The sequence below is a fragment of the Trypanosoma conorhini genome (assembly GCF_003719485.1).
Source record: "Trypanosoma conorhini strain 025E chromosome Unknown Tco_14.4_contig_00569, whole genome shotgun sequence".
NCBI classification, from domain to species: domain Eukaryota; phylum Euglenozoa; class Kinetoplastea; order Trypanosomatida; family Trypanosomatidae; genus Trypanosoma; species Trypanosoma conorhini.
Genome location: NW_021704646.1, coordinates 3859 through 12572, shown reverse-complemented (window position 1 = coordinate 12572; position 8714 = coordinate 3859). Strand labels below are relative to the sequence as shown.

The window sequence follows — 8714 nt, the reverse complement described above, 5'->3', positions numbered from 1 at the left end:
GCCCCGTCGCGGACGACCCGTCCCCGCACCCGTCGCCCGCCTCCCCGCCGGCACCTGCGTCTGCGGGACATTCGACTTCGTCTTTCGGTGACCCTCGCAGACACGACGGTGGCACACGCATTTGCTTCACGATTGCCGGCGTGGCTGCCTTGCTTGGCGGCGACCTCACTCCCCACGCCCATTGCTGCGATGGGTCGCTGCGCCCCCCTCCGCCTTCTCGTCTCTGCTTGCTCTCCCCTCCCTCCAACGTGCATCGGTGTGCCTCCTCCACTACGCCTCTTCTTTGTGCCCCACGCAGAGCCCTCACATGCTTCCTCGCCGCGGCGGCTGTGGGCCGCTGCCCCACCCACCCACAAAGCGGCGGCGTGGGGAAACGGATGGCAACGTGCAGAGGAGTCGGATGTGCCCATCCACCGCGCGCGTGTACCGCCTTCTCTCCGAGGACATCGCAACGCAGAACAAGACGTGCAGCAAAGTGCTTCAGGTGCCGTCAGCAACGGTGTTCAATTCCACTCCCCTAATGGGGAATGTATCTTGTGAGGCCACTGTTCCAACTGTGGTCCTGACAATCTGGCAGGACACAACCTTGGCTGACATTGCAACGTTACTGCTGGAGGGTGTTCGTGAAGATGTTGATCTTGTTTTTGCGACGGCTCAAGGAGGTACTCAAAGCGGTGCTCTGAGTTCTGTGTGCAGTCTTACCTCTCGCTGTGCAGCATACTTGGTCAAATTATCTTCAGGCTCTGTGAGCGCGGAGGGCACTGCTACACTGTGTGCGCTTGCCACTATTGAACTCCGGCAGGTTGTGAGTGAGGAGCCCTTTGTTTTTCCTGTCCGCCGCTCCTCTAGCCTCGACGTTGATACGACCGTGTCTTTGCTTCCGTACAGATTGGGTGATCCTCTTTTTTTCACCTGTGTGCGTGTGCAGTGACCCGTGAGGTGTCGGAGGGAGAAAAAGAGCGAGATTAAAAAGGGAAGGGAGTGGGCCACCGTTCGCAGTGAGACGTGGAGCCGCCTCTACTGTTTTGAACGGGCAACGTGGTGGTTGTGTCAGCTCTGGGAATTGCTAGCTGCCGTTGATGCTCTGCTGCCTACCCTCTTTTTCTTTTCCTTTTCCTTTGCTGTGTGGGGAGGGGGCTCTGTAAGTTCGCGGGGCGAATCTGCCATTTGCGGTTGTTGTTGTCGTCGTCGTCGTCGTTGTTGTTACTGCGCCGGGAAAGCGGCGTCCAGCGGGTTCTGGTAGCGTGCAGCCGCGGTCGTGCAACGTCACCTCCGGCGGCAGGGATGGACGGTGTCAAGGGAAAGTCTGCCATGCTGATGACTAAGGGCGTCATGGAGATGCGACAGAACCCGCCAGGGCTTATTTGCACCATCCGTCGGTTTAAGCACCCCGCCACGCAGAAGGAAGTCACGCTGTACCCCGTCCCCAGCATCGCCGCACCGCACTACTTTAGACGCGTCCTGGACGGTGAGGCCCTGACAAGAAACTTTGACATGGTCCTCTGCGAGGACGGTCGGCTGCCTTTTGAGGCGGGGTCGCGCTTGGCGCGGCGGCAGCAGGTACTGAGACGTATATTTCCTTTTTTTGGGCTTCGGCCGGTGTCAGTCGAGGGCGCCAAATTTGACGGTATTGTTCAGCGTGACCCGGTGGAGTCTCGCATGGCGTATCAGATGATCCTGGATGGCGCGGATCCTCCCGTTGACCCAAGGGCGCGGCGTGCCGTGGAGCGTATCGAGACGTACCCGGATGGCACGCGCGTGGTGTGTCCGTGGGGGGTGTATCACATAGTGTACATGAACCACAAGCTTCACCAGCTAGGATACGTGGTGGAGGACGAGGAGACGCTGGAGGTGGTGGGGTACCGGGAGGCCTTACTCGTCTCGGGCATCTTTGCAGTGTTGACCTTTTGGGTGGCCTACGCCGCCTTTAGAATCGTTTTCGGGTAGCAGCATGTGCACGTAGCAGCGGTGGTGGAATAGATAGCGCGGTCGGCAGCGGGGGGAGGGAGGGGGGTGGGCTGGTGGCGATGGGAACCCCGCTTTTTTTTTTTTTCGTTTCCGGTTCTGCCTGGCTTTGCTTTCAGAGAGAGGACTCGCGTTTGCTTGCGGTGGCGTCACCCACACACACCGGCAACCTGCACCACCCCGGACATGTCGCACGGAGTTTGTTTGTTTTTTTTTGCTGTTTTTTTTTGCTTTTTTGCGTCGACTCGTGCGTCTGTGCCGCAACAGAGACGGCGGCGGGCGCCAGGGGAGCGGCGGGTCCCCGGCAGTGCAAGATGGAGGTGCTTAAGGAACTCCCCAAGTCGGGGCTTGACGCACTCCGGAAGGCGTTCCTGCTGCGCGAACGCGTGGGTGGCTTGACGGCGGAGGAGTTCGAGGAGGCGCTCTTCCGCGTGTGTGACGCCCACGAGACGCCCACAACCCCCGCTGACGCCGAGCTGCGGAAGGTGTTCGCCAGCATCGACGTACTTGGACTTGGCCGGATTTCCTGGGACGCGTTCTCCATGTACGCCATCGACTCCCTTCGAGGGCGTGTGCACCGGGTGGTGACCGGCGGAGAGGCGAAGACGGAGGAGGATGAGGATGAGCCGTTCCGCCCCTTTCACGTGGAGCAGCTCATGTCGAAGGTCCACGCGGGGTGCGTGCACGAGGTGCGTATGCTGCCTGTGATTGACCGGGTGATGCTGGTCACCACGGCGGCCGGCGGTCGTTGCACGATGAACCTCTGCGAGGCGGCGCAGAATCTCCCGCTGTCTGGCATCATCCGTCTGGAGTCGGGTGTGCCGCTTGCGTGGGAATTCGTTCCGCAGAAGGCGGGGGGTGGAGTGGGCAGCAGCGTTGCCTGCTCCCACAACGGGGGGCTCGTGCAATTCTTCAGCACCGCAAAGAGAAGCCGCCTCCATCGCTACTTGGATAAGTACTGGCAGATGAGTCTCGCGGAAACGCAAAGCGCCCTGCACTGGGTTCCGTGCATCAACCGCCTCGCGATGGGTAGTCGCGGTGGCCTAGTGACGCTCTGGGATATGCAGGATCAAACACAGGTGCTGCGCAGGCGACTCACGCAGAAGTGCATCACCTCAATGCAGAGTTGGCGGCAGCTGCTCTACGTGGCAAGCCTGGATGCCCATGCGGCTGTCCAGTGCCTGGACCTCGAGCACAACACCGTGCAGTACACCTTCAATGACCACAGTATGGGCGGTGCGATGCAGTTGCTGGTGGATGACAATTTTATGTTTTCCTCTGGATTCGGACGCGGCATCGTGCAGCGGGTGCTTGCCCTTCCGAAGTCGAGGCCCGTAGCTCTGTACGACGCCGCATTTCCGCATCAAGGCTGTATTACAGCCCTGGAGCGCCTGAGTGGCACCCCGCTGCTGGTATCGGGGGATGCGCAGGGAAATCTGAAGTTCTGGGACCTACGCATGGGCGCCTGCGTGCAAACCATCAGGGGCCGAAAGGCACCCGCCGGCGGCGACAGTCACACGCTCCCGGCCGTAGTAGATGGCACCCATGCCCACTCCGCGGCCCCTGTGCGCAGCATCTGTCACCTCGACTTTTTCGGAAAACTGGTTGTTGCAACTGCGAAGGAGTTGCTCGTTGTCACTTCCGATGCGTCCATCTGCCCGGCGCTCGTCGACGACAGTCACGTCTGCCGCTCTGTGTTTTTCCCAAACCCTGAGTTTTTCCTCACCGTGCACCTCGCTTCCGTCAAACTGTGGTGCATCTCCACAGGCATGCTAGTCCGATGCAGTGAACCGAACATTACAAAGTTTGAAGTCACGTCGTGCTGCATGGTGGAGCCGCTCAACCAGCAGTTGCTCTTGGGAACCGTGGGGGGCGAGGTGGCGGCCTTTTCTGTGGTCCTGCTGCAGCTGACGGTGAACCTGACGCCCGCCATTGAACCCTACATTCGGGGGACGGAGGTCACAGCTCTGCACACGGTGCCGAGGTACCGCGGGCGGCACACACCCTACGTGCTGGTTGCAACATCCTCCACGCTTCTCCTCGCACCGGTCCATCCAGCCTGCGGCCCGGAGTCCGTTATCGGGCTTCAAGGAATCGTGCATCGGCTTCTGCCTTGGAAGCAAACCATTAAGGCGTTGACAGTCACGGAAACCCATTTTATTCTGGCGACGTCAGATGCGCGTGTACACTGTGTCACCTACCGGGACCAAGCCTCTCTCACCCACACTTTTCACATGTCAGCCGCTGTAGAGGCTATCGTTGCACGGCCCGCGCTCATGCTGAGGCGACCCTCTGAGGCGGGCACGACACCGAAGGGCGTTCAGTCCAGCGAAGTCGTTGTCTTTTTTGCGGATTTCTCCGGCCGTGTGCACATTGCAACGATCCGGCGAGGCTTCCCGGGCATGAGGGGTAAACACGCAACGGGGGAGCTCGTGGGGCCGACGGAGCAGCGTGGGCGGCATCATTCGCAATTTTTCGGGGAGGTGATCGGCAGCTGGCTCCCACACAAGCGTGAGAGCTGGGTGGAGGGCGGGTCGGTGGAGGCCTTGCGGCAACAGGACCCTGGGCCCTTCCCCGTGCTGAGTAGAGCGCGGCCCTCTTTTAGTGTTAACTGTGCAGGAAATCCATCCCATTCGTTGAACACGGAGCCGCGAGTCGGTACACCTGGCATGCCTGCACTAGATACAGTGACAGGCCGCGACGTTAGCATCGTGCTCCTGGAGCAGTACAGTGTGCTGGTGACCGCGGATGACGAGGGCATCGTGCGTCTGTGGGACGTGGGCAGCGCCGTGGCACACTGCCTGGATGAAGAAATCGCGGATCCCCCCGTGCTCATCACCCTCTGGCGACTGTTAGACAGAGAAGTCATCTTCTTTGGCACCACCAGACACCCGACGCTGAATCTGCCGCTGCTCTTGGCGGCGACGGGGGATCTGGTGCTCACGATTTGGTCGGCGGACGGAGCCGTGCTAGGGACGCTGTCGACGGGCCGCGAGGTGGACGAGGCCTCCGGCGGGCGCCGATTCGGCCTGCTGCCATACAAGCTGCTGTCGCCGGACACAACCGGGGCTCTGTGGGCGAAGTTTCTGGCCTACATGGAGCGGGCGGCCGCGGCGGAGGCGGCGCCGGTCAGTCGACTGCGCGCAAGCCGACGCTCGACCTTCACCCCCAGCATTTTGCTTCGCGGGGAGGCAGCGGTGGGGCAACGCCTCTCGCAAATAAACGCCCCACGCTCCCAGCGGCCGTCGTGTCGGCCGCTACCGTCCATTTTTCTGCCCCATTTGGTCTCTGCGACGTTCACAGCCTTTTCCCGCACCCCGCGGGATAGTGTTTGCCCGCAGAGCTCCATCCACCCTGGGAAGGACAAAATTGGCGACCCGAAGACGCCCAGCAGATCAATTGTAAAGCCCAGCTACCAGGGCCTCATCACGCGCACCACGTCGCCTTTCTCGCTCAGACGCACCGGTGCCACCTTCCCTCCCCATTGAAGTCTGACGACGGTGCGGCGCGGCAGGCCTTTTTTTTTTGTCAACGGTGGCGCAGTGGCGGGGGAAAAGCGTCACCGGCAGTCGTAACGTGGGAGGCGTCGTGCAGTCTGTAAAAAGGCCTTCGATCACGGATTTCGCTTCAGCGCTCCGCTTTTAGTCGCGTTTTGTTAGTTGTTGTTGTTGTTGTTGTTTTTGTGTTTATTTGCGTCTGTGGTGCTTGACTGCTTGTTTTTTTTGTTTTCTTTAAGTTTGCAGTTAATTATTCATTGCTTGTGGCGATGATGCTTGCATTTTCTTTTTTCCTTGTTTCCTTCTCTCTCTCTTGCGTGTGTGTGTCTGTGGCGGGGACTCCAGAGGGAAGTGGCCTCTCCACCCGTTACTTGCGCCGCAGGCGTGGGTCAGCGCTGGAGCCACGGAGTCTGTGTATTTTTATGCTTCTTTGGGCCTGCCCTTCAGGCTTGTGGAATCACACATTTTTTTCCCCCCCCCCCCCCTCTCCGTTTGCTTGCGTGTGTGGGTGTGTGCATTTTTATTCACACACGCCCTTCCCCCCACCCACCCGTATGTTGGCGCTTTCCGCCGCCGCCTCCCCTGGCGTTGTGCTTGACCTCCCCCGCCCACCGTGCGCAGTTTGTCGCCCGCGCTGTTTCTTCTTCTTCTTATTTTTTTGTAATTTTTTTTCTTTTTATTACTGCGGCTGCCGCCTGCCCCCGCCGCACGCGCGCGCGCCGGAGTGGGGGGTCAGCGAGGGAGCAACCGGGAGTGATCACGCGACGGAACGCGCAGGGAGGGAAGACGAGGTGCGGAGGAAGATGCCACCGAAGCAAGACAACGTGCAGATGCTCCTCGCGGCGGAGCAGAAGCGCAACAAAATCATCGCCGACGCCAAGGCGCGAAAGCAGGCGAAGGTGAAGCAGGCAAGGGCGGATGCGGAGCAGGAGGTGGCCGCGTTCCGGCGGGAGAAGGAGCAGGAGTACGAGCAGTACAGGATGCAGCAGCTCAGTGTGGCCGACGTGGAGAACGCGGAGTTGGCACGCGGAACAGAACTGCAACTTCACGAGCTCCACGCACTCACGGCGCAGCGCATGGATTACGTTGAGAACATGATGGCCACACTGATTCTGCAGTGTTCGGAGCCGTAATATTGGCAGCAAGAAAGAAAGAAAGAAAAAAAGAAACCGAGGGCGGAATCCGCTTTTGTAGAGGAGACACCCACGCATGCACGTGTGTCGTGACTTCAAACGCAGAGGCACACAGACACAAAACAAAACAAAAGGAAAAGAAAGGGGAGGAGATGGAGGATGCGTGTGTGTGGGTGTGTTTGGGTGCGCCGGTGGGGGGGGGGGTAAACGGATGGCATCGCCGTCTTCTCATCTTTGTGCCCCAGCAGCATGTGTAATGTTCAGGAGAAAACGAGTGCGCGGGGGGAACAAAGGAGCGGTGTGTGTGTGTGCGGCGCTCAGGTAAGAGCACAGAGAAAAGGCAGGTGTTATTTACCCCGCCTGGGTGCTGTGGTTTGTTTTTATCTAACCGGCTGGAGAATATCTTTCCTGCTCTCTCGCTCTCTGTCTGTGCGTGTGTTTGTGTTTCTTCGGCTGTCGGCGTCTCTCTCTCGCTCTCTCTTTCTGCTGCCCTCCAATGCTGTTGTGTTCTTCCTTTGCCTCTTCCCCCTCCTCCCTCCCTCCCCCCTCTTTTTTCTTTTCTTCTTCCTTCAAACCCGGCGATGGTGCACCGGGGCGACGGCGGCGCCAGTCTTGCAGGTTCGTTATTTTTTTGTTGTTTTGTTTTTGCCTTTCTAGGGATAAAGCAGGACGTGCCTGCCTCCCCTCACCCAATAATCTGCGTGGACGCAGGGCTTTTAGGTAACGCTTTACATTTAACCGTGGGCACCGAACCCGGCGGCAAAGAAGAGGAAAGAAGGGGGGAAAAAGAAAAAGAAAGAAAAAGAGAAAAGCGAGGGGCAGACAGGCTAAGGCTTTGGTTCGCCCACACACGCATAGGGGGGAAACGCGCACTTTTAGTCATTACGCTGTGGCTGCATCCACCAGTCGCCGCACACGCACGCACGCATATATATATATATATATATATGTTTTTTATTCATTCATCGAACATCCACATCACTTTAGGCGTGTAAGGGAAAAGGAGGAGGAGGGGGGGGAAAAAAATGACTGTGGCCGACGGCGTGCAAAAGAAACCGGCGGCGCTGCGGGAGGCGCTGTTCATGTGGGAGATTGTGGCCTCCTTCAGTGATCCCCGGATGGTGTGTGTGCTGGAGCGCCTTTGCCGTGACGTCCACGAGGCCCTGACGCTAAGCTCCACCGGCACCCACCTCCTGCAGCGCTACTGGAACGCGCAGTACCACAAACTCCTGTGGGAGGAGAGTCGCGTTGACCCCGCCCGGCGGACGCTTGACTTTGCCCTTACCCGCAGCGAGGGGCGGCGGAGTTGGAAGAAGATGTACCGAGAGGAGTACCCGCTGTACGTGGCGCGGACGTTTCAGGGGAAGGGGGCCAACAACAACGCCCTCAACGCGGCGAAGGTGCTCTTCAAGGTGGAGTCCATGAACGAATTCCTGTCGGGGGAGGAACTTGCACAGCTGGAGCTCACCCCGCAGGAGGCGCTGGCGCGCCGGGTGGCGCGGAACCTGCTGAGCCTGGAGGGCGAGGAGGCTTCTGGTGGCGCTCTCGCGCCCCGCAACGGCGGCAGCGGCGCGCCGTGGCAAAACGACGGAACGGGGCGAAAGGGGCCGCCGCGCCATTCGGCGGACAAGAAGGGCGGGCGAAAGGGAGTTCGCGGTGCACGAGCCGAGGCGACGAAGGACCCCGCTTTGGGGCTTTCGCGCGATGACTACAACAACGACCGGCGCCTCGGCAAACACAGGGACAAGCACAAGAAGGGCGGGATGGGGCGTTGGGACGCCTTCGCTAGCGGCGAGGTGGAGGACAATTAGTGACGGCGGAGCGGCACATAAAGTAGGAGGCCGCCGACGACGACGACGACGCCTTCAAGCGCCGCCTCGACGGGACACGAATACCACATAGGGGGGGGTGGAGACATTGCGTGGGTCATGCCTGACTCCCTGCCGCTGCCGCTGGATGCCCATCGAGGACCGGGGGCTCTGTTTGATTGTTTGTTTGTTTGTTTGTGTGTTGTTTCTCTCGCTTCAGAGATGACTACTATTTCCCTGTGTGAGTGTGTGTGTGTGTGTGTGTGTGTGTGTGTGTGTGTGTGTGTGTGTGTGTGTGTGTGTGTGTGTGT

General features: G+C 59.6%; 5 protein-coding genes across 5 annotated transcripts, besides 12 other annotated features; all 5 read left to right on the top strand.

Moving 5' to 3' along the window:
- Nucleotides 1-307: 307 nt before the first annotated feature.
- Tco025E_07408 (uncharacterized protein) lies at nucleotides 308-931 on the top strand (the record flags this gene model as incomplete). Its single annotated transcript, XM_029374274.1, has 1 exon — nucleotides 308-931. One exon carries the CDS (start codon nucleotides 308-310, stop codon nucleotides 929-931), a length of 624 nt encoding a protein of 207 aa, XP_029225696.1.
- A 241-nt stretch (nucleotides 932-1172) lies between these two features.
- Nucleotides 1173-1205: a microsatellite.
- A 79-nt stretch (nucleotides 1206-1284) lies between these two features.
- Nucleotides 1285-1947, top strand: Tco025E_07407 (uncharacterized protein; the record flags this gene model as incomplete). The annotated part of the gene is made up of 1 exon (XM_029374273.1): nucleotides 1285-1947. One exon carries the CDS (start codon nucleotides 1285-1287, stop codon nucleotides 1945-1947), a length of 663 nt encoding a protein of 220 aa, XP_029225695.1.
- Nucleotides 1948-2164: 217 nt separating this feature from the next.
- Nucleotides 2165-2202: a sequence feature (A-rich).
- Nucleotides 2203-2279: 77 nt separating this feature from the next.
- On the top strand, nucleotides 2280-5453 carry Tco025E_07406 (uncharacterized protein; the record flags this gene model as incomplete). The annotated part of the gene is made up of 1 exon (XM_029374272.1): nucleotides 2280-5453. One exon carries the CDS (start codon nucleotides 2280-2282, stop codon nucleotides 5451-5453), a length of 3174 nt encoding a protein of 1057 aa, XP_029225694.1.
- A 161-nt stretch (nucleotides 5454-5614) lies between these two features.
- Nucleotides 5615-5692: a microsatellite.
- Nucleotides 5693-6100: 408 nt separating this feature from the next.
- Nucleotides 6101-6143: a sequence feature (GA-rich).
- Nucleotides 6144-6265: 122 nt separating this feature from the next.
- Nucleotides 6266-6595, top strand: Tco025E_07405 ((H+)-ATPase G subunit; the record flags this gene model as incomplete). Its single annotated transcript, XM_029374271.1, has 1 exon — nucleotides 6266-6595. The coding sequence occupies one exon, from the start codon at nucleotides 6266-6268 to the stop codon at nucleotides 6593-6595; it is 330 nt and encodes a 109-aa protein (XP_029225693.1).
- A 7-nt stretch (nucleotides 6596-6602) lies between these two features.
- Nucleotides 6603-6631: a microsatellite.
- A 366-nt stretch (nucleotides 6632-6997) lies between these two features.
- Nucleotides 6998-7081: a microsatellite.
- A 40-nt stretch (nucleotides 7082-7121) lies between these two features.
- Nucleotides 7122-7144: a microsatellite.
- Nucleotides 7145-7360: 216 nt separating this feature from the next.
- Nucleotides 7361-7405: a microsatellite.
- Nucleotides 7406-7522: 117 nt separating this feature from the next.
- Nucleotides 7523-7544: a microsatellite.
- Nucleotides 7545-7620: 76 nt separating this feature from the next.
- On the top strand, nucleotides 7621-8406 carry Tco025E_07404 (uncharacterized protein; the record flags this gene model as incomplete). The annotated part of the gene is made up of 1 exon (XM_029374270.1): nucleotides 7621-8406. One exon carries the CDS (start codon nucleotides 7621-7623, stop codon nucleotides 8404-8406), a length of 786 nt encoding a protein of 261 aa, XP_029225692.1.
- A 31-nt stretch (nucleotides 8407-8437) lies between these two features.
- Nucleotides 8438-8457: a microsatellite.
- Nucleotides 8458-8575: 118 nt separating this feature from the next.
- Nucleotides 8576-8611: a microsatellite.
- A 30-nt stretch (nucleotides 8612-8641) lies between these two features.
- Nucleotides 8642-8714: a microsatellite.